At 41.0% G+C, this 15,515-nt stretch overlaps 1 protein-coding gene across 4 annotated transcripts in view; it reads right to left on the bottom strand.

The window, feature by feature from the left end:
- Positions 1-15,515, bottom strand: part of GARNL3 (GTPase activating Rap/RanGAP domain like 3) — a 564,903-nt gene that overhangs the window by 347,929 nt on the left and 201,459 nt on the right. For all 4 annotated transcript variants that reach the window (XM_033962150.1, XM_033962147.1, XM_033962149.1 and 1 more), the window contains one exon: positions 9,856-9,925. In XM_033962150.1, the coding sequence (XP_033818041.1) occupies positions 9,856-9,925 (70 nt within the window). The remainder of the gene's footprint in view (positions 1-9,855; positions 9,926-15,515) is intronic.

The following is a 15,515-nucleotide window of genomic DNA, read 5'->3' as shown; positions in this document are numbered from 1 at the left end:
CCCCTCTTAATTTTTCTGAATGTTTTTATCGAAAGTTTGAAAAATCTGTCCCTCTCCACTTTCGCTATGCCCTTCATGATCTTGTAAGTCTCTATCATGTCCCTCTAGAAAATAAAGACTGCATATCCCCTCTAGTCCACAAATTATCCTCTCCTACAGCAGTACCACAAGCCTTATTTTAACTCATGTATCACTTCTGGCTATGGATCTTCTGTGTTTGTCCCGTACCTATCACTGGGAGGCTGTTTCACATGCCTACCACCTTTTATGTAAAGAAGTACATCTTTGACATAACTCCTGAGTCTACCCACTTTCCACTTTATACCATGACCCCTTGTTCCAGATCTCTCTCTCCATTGCAAATTATTTGCCTCGTGACCATTTATTTGAGCCTTTGAGCTCTACCACAGCTTCTCTTTTCTCTGTTCCTACCTCTAGAGTATACATGTGGTCTTTAAGTTTCATCTCACAGGGCTTATGGTATAAGCTATTCACTATTGACAGCCCTGTTACTCTACTCTGTTTAATTCCTTTAGGAGACATGGCCTTCAAAATTAGATGCAGGACTTCCAGAGACATCTCACAAGAAATTTCTGCAACAGGCATTGTCACTCCTGTTACTATCATGTCTTGCAGCACTTGAGTCTTCTTCTTGCTATTGCTGTCTTGTCACACTGTTTGACCAACCTTGAGTTCTCCAGACATATTACTTCCCTACCCATCTGCTCCACTATAGAACAGGGTTGATCAATCCAGTCCTCAGGACACATCCAGTCAAACAGATTTTTAAGACATCCACAATGAATATACAGGAAATAGATTTGTCACATGCAAATCGATTGTGGATACACTAAAAACCTGACTGGCTAGGTGTGACCCCAGAACTGGGTTGAGAAGTTCTTGCCCTGGAAATATGTCAAAACAGGTAGGTTACCTGAAAAATGCTATTAGATAAGTAATTTAAGTTTCACTATTTTTTCTGTCTCCTAAACTGAACTCTAATTCTGATTCCATCCAGGAATCACATATCACAGCCTCTTCAAACATTTCTCTTCCCCAGTATAACCACATTTACTGTAAAATAATAAGATTAGGTCTGTTTGCCAATGGTTTGGGTTACTTTTGAATGTTTGTTATTTTAGCTCCCTGTTCATCTTTCCTTTTGTATTTCAACACAAGGATATTAATTTAATTCTCAGGACTTTTGGTATTTGGTATATAAAAGAGCAGAATGATGAATGGATAAATCAAAATGGCTATGCAATAACTAGATAAATCTACAAGATTACAAATTAAGGGGTTGGCTGGAACTGTCTAGCAGTCTGCATAGAGCTAGCATTAGACAGTATAGACTCAACAACATGAGTGGGGTCCTGACCATCATTTACAAAATGTAATATATCAAGTGATAGGATATTGTTAGATTGCAATTATGTAAAGAATGCTACAACTCTTATCTAATGTACCTGGGGTAAAGGAGGATTATGTGACTTGCCTAGGCTCACAAGGAGCTGCATGGGATTTAAACCCACAACCTCAAGCTGCTGAGGCTTTGGCTCTAACCATTGCGCCTCACACTCCCTTTATGGAATGCACCAAGTTATTTGTTTGGAATGAAATATTGCATGTCTTAGAGAAAATCCTGCAAAAGTCCCTGGAATGGAATTATTCAGATCTTTTATTGGGAGACACTCAAATCTTAACAGATAATGGCTTGCACCAGATGGAACAGAAATTCCTTTATCAGGCTATGTTATTAAGAAAAAGAGCAGTGCTACAACATTGGATCTCCGAAGACTTACCTATTTCTGCTAATTGGTTGAGTAGTCTGAAAGAAATGGTGACAATGGAATTAAGGACTCATTCCAAGCCTTCATCATTAGAAAGAGCATTATAGTAACATAGTAAATGATGGCAGATAAAGACCCAAAGGCCTGGATAGGATGCTGGTCCGGGAGTCCTATACAGAATCAGGCCTACACCCGCCCAAAGATAACCCGATTCTGTAACCGACGTCCATGTTGCAGACGCTGGTTACAGAATCAGGTTTAACATGCCCATCCCCCTCCCCCCCCCAATGGCCCCCCGAAAATCACCGGCAGGAGGGTGCCCAACTCTTCTTGCCGGACCCCTTAAAGCCCCCCCCTAAGATCGCAGGCAGGAAGGTGCTCAATCCTTCCTGCCGACAAAACCCGCCCCCCTGACGATCACCGGCAGGAAGGTGCTCAGCCCTTCCTGTCGACAAAACCCGCCCCTTCCGACGATCGCGGCAGGAGGGTACCCAACCCCTCCTGCCAACCCCCCCAATGGCCCTCCCAACAATCGTGGCAAGAGGGTGACCAACCCCTCCTGCCGGCCCCCCCAACAGCTCCCCTTAAGATTGCCGGCAGGAGGGTGCCAAACCCCCCACCAGAACCCCCCTTAGACTTACTTTCTCAAGTTGGACCGGACAGCTCCTCGCACGTCCGGCCAGCAGGCCCGCCTCCATCCAAATGAGGCAGGCCCACCCCTCCCCTGCCCAACCCACAGGATCCTAGGGCCTGATTGGTCCAGGCGCCTAAGGCCCCTCCCACTATAGGGCCTCCTAGGTTCGCTTAAGGCTACCGCCTAACCTTATGCGAGCTTCGGCGGGCTTCTCTAGGCTCCCTGGAGGTGCCTTCAATATAGGCGGCCTGCCTGGGGAGCATTTTTTTTTTTAAAAAAAAGTGCCTCCCGATTGGCTGATTTGATAGCTGTAGGACGCCTACAGCTGCCTACCACTTTGCAGAATCAGGGCCAAATTGTCCATCCAGTCTGCCCAACCATACCCTCTCTTTAAATTACTGATTTAAATTGTCCTTTTTCTTAGATATTTCTGGGCCAGAAACCCAGAGCTCTGCCCGGTACTCTGCTTAGGTTCCATCTACTGAAATCTCTGTCAAAGCTCACTCCAGCCCATCTAAGCCATCCCAGCCTTCCCCAGCCCATCCTCAACCGAATGGCCATATATGGGAAACAGACCATGCACTGTCCTTAGTTCTTTAATATATACCATTATTTTCTGATTATAAATCACTTTGGGACAGAGTATTGACCCCATAAATAGTCATTTTTCATGTACGGACTCTAGTTACACAGTATTTTGCTTCTTGAATATTATCATGATTTTCAGTCCACCTTCAAACATATTGTGAATTTGACTTAGCAACATATAATATAGCACGCTGAAAACTTTATACTGCAACTTGTAAGTTTGTGTGAGGTGTGGATGGATGAAGCATGAATGCGTCTGAGTGTAGGGATAATAGAGAGGGTGGGGTTTCTGTTTATTATGTACTGGCAGAAAACTTTATTGCAATGTACAGATATTTTTCTTTTGAAGTTTTTGCGTCGTTACATTTTCACATTGCATATAATAAATATGATATATTTTTTTTTTAAAAAGACTGAATGTTCATCAATTAGCAGCACTGAGGAGGGAGTTCTAGTTCTTAACTACCCATGAAGATGAAATGTGGAAGATGACAAGAACTGCCTTGGATAAGGATTAATATCCTACAGGCAGTCATGCTGTATGGCTGGCAGCTGAGATTTATCCATGGCAATCTAGATAGAGATAACTGGGCAGAATGGATGGACTAATTGCCTTCAGCATCATCTTCTATGTCACTAGAGAAGGTTCTTCTATTTACTCAGCGAGGAAAACAGCTCCTTTAGCTCGGTAGTCTCTGGGTTAGAGATACAATACAAGGTAATTGGCTCAGATCCCAAGGTCTTTGTTTGGAAAATAGGCTGCGGTACAATGGAGTGCATCAGTAAGTGCTGAAACTTCACATGGCTGTTTTGGAACGTGTGGGATATTTGGTTTCGCTGAACCTTTTCCTGTTGTGCTGTTGCATATTATTTTATTTTTTTTAGAGAGAACCATCCATTAGTCTTTGCAAACACGGAGCCCAACACTTATTCAGAGTTTAACAAGCCAAGGAATGAGTCTGAAACCCAAATCATCATTCCATTAATCTTTATAGCTAAAATTATCCAAATGTATGCATACCCTTTCCTATATTACATATAGATTAGAAGCTAACTTTAATTTGTAACATAATGCATATACAGTTGTATCAAATTCGAGTCTCTAGGACCTATCTGGTCTGGATTCCAGAATACCTAAGAAGAATGATCATAATGTACATTTGCATAGATAAATAATGTCCTTGAGTGCCACCAGTCAATGGTGTTTTCAAAATTGAATATGCATGAGATGCATTTACATGCATTGCCTTCATTATATGCCAGTGCATTTCATGCACATTCATTATAGATACTGTGAAACCCCAAATGGGTGGAGGCACTTGAGAGAACTGGAGCTGACTGATTCTTTTCTAGTTTATAGTTAACTTATATATGCTAATCATTAATTTGCAGCTTTCAAGGAATGGAGCTTCACCGCCTTAACACATTACTATATCACTTTTGACAGAAACAATTTAAAAAATTGCTGAAATATTAACTATAGCATTACAGGACTAGATCTAAGCTTTTCACTGGACCAATCTGATTATTTAATTAAATATTCTTATTAATCACTTCCCCAAATGAAATCGGCTTCCAAAGTAGTGTATGAAGCCAAATTAGCAGTAGCTGCAGCAATGCATACAAGATAAAAAAAACAACAAAAAACCCCCACAAACAAAAATAAACATACCAGAACTAGACCATCAGTAGAAAGTCGTTACCCAAATACAGTTCAAACACAGGTCAGAATCCCCCAGTACCCCATCCACTAGCGATAAGCCCAGCCCCTCCCGCTCCCCCACAAAACAATTCCTTAGTGGGAAACCCTCCTAAACAAAAGATAATCAAAGGAAGAATCCTCCCAACAAGAAACACGCCGCTTCCAGCAGACACTTCCCAGGACTTATTATGGATCAGGCTGTTTTCTATATCAATCAAGTATGATTAAAGACTGAACTGCAGATATTCAAACCACAGGAGATTGTCGGCAATTTCCCACAGTCCATGGCAATACCGGAAATTCAATGCTGGCGGTATACCCAGCAACCGGCATTGAATTTCTGATCTATCTTTGGCCGGCTGAGACTTGCAGGAGCATTTTCAGTATGATCTCTAAATCCAATTTTGGGCGTTTTGGGAAGAAAACATCAAAAAATTCAGTGGAGATGTTGATCATTTTCAAAACAGAAAAATGTATTTTTGTTGTTGTTGTTTAGGAATAATATGAAAAAGGGGATCACACTCTCTATATAAAATCAGTTAACAAAATATAATGTGAAAACAATACTAATATAATACCAGTACCTATCTCTGCTGCAGGAGTCACCTATACATTATAAATATTACTCAAAGCAGCCTCATAGACTCAACAAGCATAGAAAGCAGCCTTAGCTGTCTACACAAAACTATGCTATACTAGAGCACACAATCATGAAAAGCGACTTTTGCGCTTGCTTATGAGAAGAAGAGAATTTAAATGCTTTAACACTCCACCTTCTTTTAGACCAGTGGTTCCCAACCCTGTCCTGGAGGACCAACAGGCCAGTCGGGGTTTTCAGGATAGCCCTAATGAATATGCATGGGGCAGATTTGCATTCCTGGCACCTCCATTATATGCAGATCTCTCTCATGCATGTTCATTAGGGCTATCCTGAAAACCTGACTGGCCTGATGGTCCTTCAGGACAGGATTGGGAACCACTGCTGTTTAGACAATAAGAAAACAGCTCTATGATAGAGTGCCAGGTACTAGACTATTCTATAAAGCAGTGTCTCGCAAACTGTGTGCTGTGGTACAGTAGTGTGCCACAAAAAGATTCTGGGTGTGCCGTGGGAGATTCCAGAATTTATTTTTAAAATTCCCTTCATAAGAAATAATTAATACAATAAATATACACTAGAATAGATGACGTGTACGTTGTGTATGCAAGAGTCTGTCAGTGCCTCTCCTCCTCTCAACCACCCTGTACCTCTGTAAATGTGGCCAGAGTGCATAGTGTCTTCCAACTGCTGCTTGCGCCAGCCTTGGCTCCCTTCTGACATCACTTCCTGTCATGGGACCAGGAAGTGACATCAAAAGGGAGCCAAGGGTGGCGAGAGCAGCAGGTGGAGGATGCTGCTCACACCGGCAAACATTTACAGAGGTATAATTTCAATTATAACGTGCCACCAAAACCAATTGCTCTGTTTAGTGTACCAGAGCTATAAAAAAAAGTTAGCGAGACACTGCTGTAAAGGAACACAGGTGCCTACTTTCCTTTCTAGCCTAACAGTATATATAGACTTATCTCTTAATTCTATAATAAGCATTGAAAATTGCATACATATATTTGGGTGTGTACGCAATCTGTGTATACAATTTAATTGAAGAAGCTAATTAGCACCAATAATTGGAATTTTAACAGGCCGTTATTGGCGCTAATTAGAAACAATTGCAAGTTATGGATGTAAATTTGGGGGCAGGATCCACACCTAAATTTTACGCATGAGTCAAAACAGGGGGCGTGGAAATAAGCTAATCTTTTCCTGTTAAGGAGAGCTGGGATAAAATTTGGACTGTGTACGAGATCAAGAGAAGGCTGAAATTTTTGTTTGAAGAACACTTTACAGTTGGAACAAGTTTTTTTTTTTCTCTTTTGAGATAATGGGCTTGGAACTGACAATTGTTTGTGTTTTGAATGCTGCAATGATATACCAGGTGATACAAACCTGAAGAAGCCTGTTTGAAAGTTTGTTTTCATTTTGATCAATAAATTATACTAGAAAAGTGCATCTCTGTCACTGGACCTGTTTTTTTTTATTATTCCAATACCAAGCTAACAACAGAACCTCATATAACCGCTCGGCTGAGGTTTTGTGTGCACTGGGTAAGGCCACTGGCTGAGCTGAGCTTGGCCGTGCCCAGTCACATACAATTTAATTAGTCAAAAAAGGGGGGCGTGGAAATGGGCAGGTCATGGGTGGATTGGTGGCGTGCCTTTAAATTACATCTGCACCATATTTTCACTGGTGGTGGCCGCACCTAAAGTTAAACACGGTTCCAGAGTATAAGCACTATTTTATAAACCACATTTAACTATATGCACAGCTTATAGAACGGTGCTTTTTTTCGCCACAGATTTTTCAGGCACAATGTATAGAATTTACGAGCGTAATCCTTAATATTTAGGCATGAGCACTTATACCAGTCTTAGAAATGATGTAAGTGCTAGTGCCTAATCACTGCAGATATATACATAGATTATAATGTTTTATAAACCAGACAACTTTGTGCCCCACCCATGCTCTGGCCAAGCTCCTCTCATATTTATAGCATCATTGCAAATATATGCTATTTCAATTTTGTGGATATTTACAGATGAGTGCTCAGGCGGAATTTTGGCATTTGCATGCATGCAGTATGGGTGCACATACATGCATACATACATTATTCTAACCATTTACAGTTATTTATTTAATAATTTCTATACTGCTAGGTGATTCACAATCAGCAACACAGATAATATAAAACCATACAGAAATTCAACAAAACAAAAACATAAAATATAGGAATAAAATAATAAAATAAAATGGCTAGATCTCAATCTTTTCTTCCCAGCAAACTTATCATAATTTATTTTCAATCTGTATCAAAAGCCTGTTGAAACAATAATGTCTTCAGTTCTCTTTTAAATGGACTTATACTTTGCATCTCTCTCAGTCGGGGAGGCATTGAGTTCCAAAGCTGTGGATCCAAAATATGAAATATTAACTGTCGATATTGCTCTAATCGAACTACCTGGTACGATGGAACTTCCAACAGGTGTAATGAACATGTAAATGTTGGCGCCCTACATGGGGCTTGTATATTTTGACATTTCTAACCAGCTTGAGAACGTCAACAGTTTAATATCATTTGATCAGTGTGATCTTGCTAGAGACGCTTTGTTGCTAGAGGCACTATAATGTACCTAGTGTGCCTGAATGTAACTCACCTTGAGCTACTATTGAAAAAGGTGTGAAAAAACTCCAAACACATGAATACTCTTCCAACAGAAAGACATTACTGTAGGATAAGCCCATCTTCAAGCAGACATCTACATTACACCTGGCCCAGATCTATGATTTCAAAACCCCATGTGTGTCATTAAGGGTAAAACTAATCATGACCTGGCATACCGTAGATGTCACTCAGAGACACTGCCATAGCGATGGTTAGCTCCGCTCTTCTTCCCCATCCAACCCTGCCATGTGCTTCCCCCGTACCTGTTTAGCATCTCCAACTTGCTGCCGGTGCCGGCATCAGCTCTCCCTCTGACATCATTTCCTAGTTGCAGGACCCGGAAGTAATGTCAGAGGAGAGTGCAGAGGCCAGCATGAGCAGCAGGTTGGAGCTGCTGCTCATGCCAGTGAAGAGCTAGAGGTATGGTGGGCAGGGGGGGAGTGAAGGCGCACATGTAGCGGGGGAGGAGTGGAAAGGAGCGGGATAGGGGAGAGGTGCCGTCGCCTCCACCAAGATGATGTTAGGGGCGGTCCGCCCCCCTCCCTTACCACACCAGTGCTCAGAGATCCCATCTTGTGGTTGCTACTACTACTACTATTATTTCTATAGCGCTGAAAGGCGTACGCAGCGCTGTACATTCTACCTGGTTATGTGGAACAGAATGTTGATAGTGAATCTGAGGTACAGTTAACACAGTAAAGCATAAATTAACGCATACTGTAGTGAAAAAAAGTTATGCAAAGCTATCACCAGCCAAGTTGAAAAAAATTGAACTAAATATTATGGTTCTTTTTCATAGCTTGTCTACTTATTACGTATCAGGAAAATAAAATAAATGGGCAACTTAAATATTTGCATTATAATTCAAGGGGCCTTCCAGAACCAAATGTGCATTCCTTCTAATTCCAGCATCTGTTCTCAGCTGACCTCCAGGATTCGAACAACTGCTAGCTTTCCTAAACCTTGAAGAACAGCAGCACAAGAACAACACGCTTTGTCAGGAGCATGAAGGAGATAGAAGAGCCTATTGGTTAGAGCAGTGAGCTGAGAACTAAAGAAGCCTGGCTCAAAGTCCATTGCAGACCCTTGTGATCTTGGGCAAGTCACTTAACCCTCAAGTACAAACTTATAATGTAAGCCCAGCAGGGACAGTAAAATACATACTGTACCTGAGAAAAGACTGGGCTAAACCCACATCCCTTCCGTTGCACCTTCTTCTACCTTTGCTTCCTTCATTTCTACTCCTCTTTCTCACGAGGATTGGAAAAACATATTTTTTTTCTTGCAATTATTTGTAAACAGTCATGTTAAACTATTTTGTCTACTGCAGGCTTTTCACCAAATTACAACCATCAAGCCGTTGCTTATTAACTCCCTGCACTATGCTTTTCTTACTATTAAAATATAAATGTCTATCTTACCCTTATCGGATGGGAAATAGTCCAAGAACAGGGCAGAGCAATGGAAAAATTTTATATGGAGAATGATCAGTCGGCATCAACACTTAATTTTAATGCAGATGTTTTTCAAAGTTGCATTTATTGGTATTTGCAAATCAGGGCCAAAAGGAATGCAGGATGGTTTTCTCTTAATGTAACACTGATTCCTACCATAGATGTATCTGACAAGGTTCAATTCCATGTGTTAGTGGAGTTTGCCTGGCTGCAGGATACAGTGTTTCATTCTCTTGCAAAGGGGATTGAATAATTAAGGATTACAGATTATACTGTATAAATCCAATATAATCAGTTCATTACAGATTGAAGCTAATGTTGCTTTACAAGCTTTTGAGAGCAAAGAAACCTACCATGTAGACTTTCCCTTTTGCTAGCTGCCTTACTGCAAACCAGTTAAACATGCATGCAGAGTGGGTTAACTTACCAGTTCCACAGATCCATAGTGTTTCCTGCTGAACTCCCCACGTCTACAGCCCAGATCTTCTGAGACAGAGCTGGAATAAAAACGCTTCATCAGTACACATTGCTAAGTGGTCACAGACCCCCTGCAAGCATTGACTACCATTTACAAAAAAAAAAAAAATAGAAATCATTCATACTGAACGAGGTTTGCAGAGCTGGAGCTCATCACTGCAGGGAAGCCTCCTTGCAACATGCACAGCCTCCAGCAGCCATTGCAGGTCCCAGCTCTCATGTTATCCTGAACAGGAATGAAATGCCTCATCCTTCGCTGGAAGGAAAACCATGATTAAATTAAATATTTAGTCACGAGGTGATCGATGGAGAGTTCCAGGGCTGGTGGTGGTTTGTAATTGCATTTGAGATCTTTCTGGCTAAACTGAAAGGAAAGGATGGAGAACTGCAGCCTGTTTGACATAAAGGAATGAAATAGTCCTTTAAAGCCAGATTATGCAAGCTGGCTAGACTGTCATTAACTTTGAACTTGGCAACTCCCTGTAATTGATTTAAATGCTTATAGGAAGTAGACATTTGGGGGGCGGTTCTATAATGGGGTGCCTTGATTTAGGTACCCAAATGCTGCACAAAAAGCACTTAGAGGGGAATTTTATAAAGATAGGTGCCAAATAGACATATAAATGTATAAGTGCATATGTTAGACACCTATCTTAATTAGTATATTGGTTTAAATTCTGAGCTTTAATAGGCTTATAATTGGAAAAAAAATTAATTGCCTATCTTCTTAGGCAAGATTCTACATAAGATGGGTGCCTATCTTATGGTGTCTAAGAGTGCCTAACTCCAAAGTAGAGAGTTGCACGGGGACAGAAATCCCACCCAACCCTGCCCGTCCCCACCAGGATCCTCTCTGTCCCCACCCGTCCCCGCCAGGATCCTCTCCGTCCCCACCCATCCCAGTCAGGATCCTCTCCATCCCCACCCATCCCCATAAAAAGCAGCAATTACAGGATCATCAATTCCACAGTTTCTTTTGTGTTTGCGCTGCTGTTTTCCTTGTGGAATCTCTTTGGTGGAACCCTTTTTTTGTTTTCTGTTCAGGTAATTAACTTATAAACCCCCTGTTTTACTACGGCTGACATGTCCATTATTTTATATGGACAAACCCTGCTTCCAAAGTCTTCCATCCCCATGGGAGTCCCGTTGGTCTAGAGGGGGGTCCCCGTGGTAGTCCTGTGAGCCAGAGGGGGGTCCCCGTGGGAGTCCCGTGGGTTAGGGGGGAATTTCCGCGGGAGACGCGGGATTCCCGCGATCACCGTTCCTATGCAGACCTCTACTCCAAAGTAGGCGTGTTTATGGGTAGAGAAGGACTTAGGCGCCATTAGGCATGATTCTCTAAAGTACTTAGGTGCCTATACTGTAGGTTTTTAAAACTCTTTCCTACATTGTAGGTACCTAAGTTTTAGTTAGGCACAATTCTGTAATGGGCGCCTAAATGTGATTGACATGAAATAGTTGCCTAACTTTAGACACCTATCTTTTTTGGCACCCAATTATAGATTCTGTCCCTCATTCTATAAAGGCATCTGAGCACTCAGGTTCCATTATAGAATACTAGCGTAAATGCATATTCACATGCCTAAGTGTGACAAGCAAACGTAGACACGCATGCCTTAGTACGACTAGCTCAACCCTGTCAGCTCTTCATGACAACTTAGAAATTGTGTTCAAGAATATACAGTCTAGATTTCCTACTTTGTTATCATTCAGTTTAGAAAGGATATTAAATTATAAAGAACAAAACTGAAATTGAATGGATGTCCCTGGTTTAGAAGCCAGCTCTGTGATAGGCTAAGAGGTAATCAGCTGTTTGGAGTGGGGTTTAAATAGCTTTGAAAAACCATAACAGCTATCTTATGAGCAGCAGTGACTTATCGCTGAAGATGCCAGTGGCATTGCTTAAAGGTATTCTTAACAAGGGTTTGTTAAGAGAAGGAGATATATTTATTTTTAAAGGGTTTCTGTAGAGGTTGTTTAAAATACATCGAAGTAACTTATAGTATTCTACAAGTTGTGTGCATAAATGGGGGACCCCCTCCACATCTTGCCCATGATTTGCCCTCGTGTGCACTCCATAACTGTTATATGCTATGACATTTACATGCACCCTTACAGAATAGTGCTTAGGGCACTTGTGCATGTTAAGTGAATTAATGCGTGTATTTATGTTAAGTGTATATGTGCATGCAATTCTAGAATTGTTCTTTTGATAGCAACACAGTTGAATTTTGCAATGGGAATTATTAGCATATTTGAGAAATTTTTTTTAGGGCCTAATTCTATAAACCTATATACCTAGGCTAGGTACCGCTAGGCGCCCTAATTGTGGATTCCTAACACCACCTAACTAACCCCTCCTTTTACAAAGCCATGTTAGGCTTTTTTATTCAAAACCAAACAAAAACTGCAGAATATATACAGGATGCAGGCAAAGTTTATTGTACCAATGATAAAATGCAGTAATATATACAACCTTATTACCAACCAAGGGACCCGACACGGTTCGTGTTTCGGACAACAAGCCTTCCTCAGGGGTCCATGGTAAATAAGGTATGAAACGAAACCGCAACAAAAAGGTGGGTAACAAACAAATGCCTGATTGAATCAATCCATGAAATGAGAACCTCACTACGGCGGTATTAGCTTCGACGCTGTATGAGCTAGCGATTTAAAAAAGTCTAACGTGGCTTCATAAAAGGTGGAGGAGGGGAGGGAAATTTTGCACGCAACTCAATTGTTTTTTAATTAGTTAAACGGTGTGGTTATTGACTATACCATTTTTTAAAAAACCCTTTTACTAAACTGCAATAGCGGTTATTAGCGCAGGGAGCCACGCTGAATGCTCCTCGCTGCTCCCAACACTCATTGAGTTCCTATGAGCATCGGGAGCAGCATTCAGCGCGGCTCCCTGTGCTAATAACCACTATCATGGTTTAGTAAAAGGGGGGGAGGGGAACTGATTTTAAAAACCATTTTTATTACCAATTAAGGTTGTGCATGGATATCAGTGCGATACGCAAGTTGAAGCATCCTCTGATACCTAACTGCACCTACCTGAAAAGTAGGCATGGTTAGAGACGGGGAATAGGTGTGATAAATGTAGGTGTTGCTAGGTTGTGTACGTTTGGTGACAGTATTTCAGGCTAGATTTTATCTGACCTAATTTACTGGCACCTATCTCAACGATGCCCAGTGACGCCTAAAATCATGCCCACCTATGGATGATTTTATAAAGGATGCCTAGTGGTTGACTGACAACCGCGCAGACCAGTGCCTACAAGTTAGGCGTGGTTAGGCATCATTTATAGAATCAGGCCCTTACTTCCTATATATTCTTCCAGACTTCCAGTTCAACTGAATGCAGTATCTACTGGGCCATGATGCTATGAGCTTTCATTCACAGCTGAGTTGTTGTTTTTTTTTAATATCATCCTTCCATTTCAGCCCGGTTATCATAGTAATGGCCCTTGGCCAGGGACCAGAAGACATAAGCCAAAACTCCTTTTTAAATGGAACGCTAAATCTAACTACTAGTGTTACCACTGAATTTTGGTTGAGACTCTCGCCACTTTCCAGGGCCTCTGAATGCTGTCTCTACAGCACTCCTGGCTTACCTGGGGAATGGAAAATGATAGAAATGTGCATTTAATTTATGCTTCTAGTTCAGAAAATGTTATGCACAGAAAAATCAACATTTCACCCATAAAACCTCCATATCAATGCACGAAAAGGTTGATTTATACATGTTAAAAGGATTTTTACTTGCTTTAATCAAATTCATTTCTGAAAGGAACTGTTATAAATGTCCAAAAATCAGTCAAAATATTTTTGTCTGTGCACATTCCTAGAAGATCTGACCAGGGGATTAAAACTGGGTCTCCACCACTGCAACATGAGCACTATGTCTGAGTCTCTGGACTAGTCTTAGAGACTTGGAGGGGCATTTTCAATAGAACGTCTAAGTCTGAGTTTGGATGTTTTGAGAAAGATGTGCAGAAATCCAGTAGAAAAAAATGTTAATTTTCAAAACCGCAAGACATATATATATATATATATATATATATATATATATATATATATTTGTTTTAATTATTTTTTTAATGACTTATGTAGATATTTTGGCCCTTAGTATGTCTATCTTTTTTGCCATTCTCAAATATAAAGACGTCCACATGAAAAATGCACAAAAGCAAGCTTTTGGGGAGTTCAAGCAGCCAGCATTCTTAGCAAGCTATTCACAGACAGCAGAGGGGCACTCTTAAGAGGTACTATACTGAATGTCACATAAAAAAATCTAAGGTACACATGTCATTGTAACCTGCTTATACTATATGGTGAGCCCTCACAAACCTACCCAAAACTTACTTTGCCCATCTGTATACCACAACAATAGACCTTATGCTTGCAGATGTCATCTTTATGTAGGTACAGTAGGTTTTGGAGGCCCCACCATACAATATAAGCAAGTTATAGTGACATCTGACCTGGGACTTTTAATGTGACATTCACTGCAGTAACCCTTAGAGTGCCCCTCTGTTCTACTGTGGAGATGGAGATGTAAATGAGCCATGTGAATTTGTAAGACAGGCTGGAAAGTGCTGGGGTTTTTTCCCCACATATTTGGGTGGTGAGAGGGGCTCAGTGACCACTGGAGGAGTAAGGGAGGGGCCATGCCTTAATCCCTCAGTGGTCATCTGGTCAGTTTGAGCACCTTTTTAATTCTTATTCATTTTTAAAACAGGTCTATCTCCAAATGTCTAAATGCAAGCAGTGTCTCACTTCTGGTTCACCACACAATTGTTTCCCACGTACTCACCTTTATAGGACCCCCAGGGACCCCTGAAGAAGACTTTTTGTCGAAACGCGGACCGTGTTGGGTCCTGTATCCCTAGCGGACTAGGTCCTTTAAGGCTCTTATGTGGATGATTTACTTTTATGTGGATGGAATTATTTTATGTGGATGATTTTAGTGTACCTTTGGAACTTTGATACTTTCAAATAAAGTCCATTTGGGAACATCGTCACTCCACAGAGTTTTTTTGGTTTTCTTTAAATGGTGCCCCGGACATTTTGTTGAAAGTTGGATTATTCCTACAAAGCATCCAAGTCCTAAGCTTGCCCCAAACATGTCTCTTAACACACATCCTTAACATTTAGATGTGTTGGAGAGAAAGTGCCCAGAAAGACATCTAGAAAGTCTGCTTTGAAAATGCCCACTTGGATGTTTTGACTAATAAGATGTCCAAGTACTGGTTTATGCTGTCTTTTAGATGTCTATCTTTTTTGAAAATGAACTCCATAGTTATTAACCTGGATTACCATTAAGAAATGCTCTTTTACCACTAACATGCTATTTTAGCACAGGTCCCATTTGATGCAATGAGAACTAGTTACTAATAACTAGGGTTAAGAGAACAAACATGTGTTAATGCTAACCCATAAGGCACAGACCCGGATTTTGTATATGTTGCCCAAAGTTGGATGTGCAGTTTCGGGCATGGATCGCAGATTCATGTTGCAAACTAATTGCCTAATTATGAAATAACTCAATTGGCAGTAATTAGGAATTACGCATGGATCTGCCCAATGCCCTATTCTATAATGTAC

Source organism: Geotrypetes seraphini, chromosome 10 (assembly GCF_902459505.1).
Source record: "Geotrypetes seraphini chromosome 10, aGeoSer1.1, whole genome shotgun sequence".
NCBI classification, from domain to species: Eukaryota; Metazoa; Chordata; class Amphibia; order Gymnophiona; family Dermophiidae; genus Geotrypetes; species Geotrypetes seraphini.
Note: the sequence above shows the minus strand (reverse complement) of the source record. Positions and strands in the feature narration are given on the sequence as shown.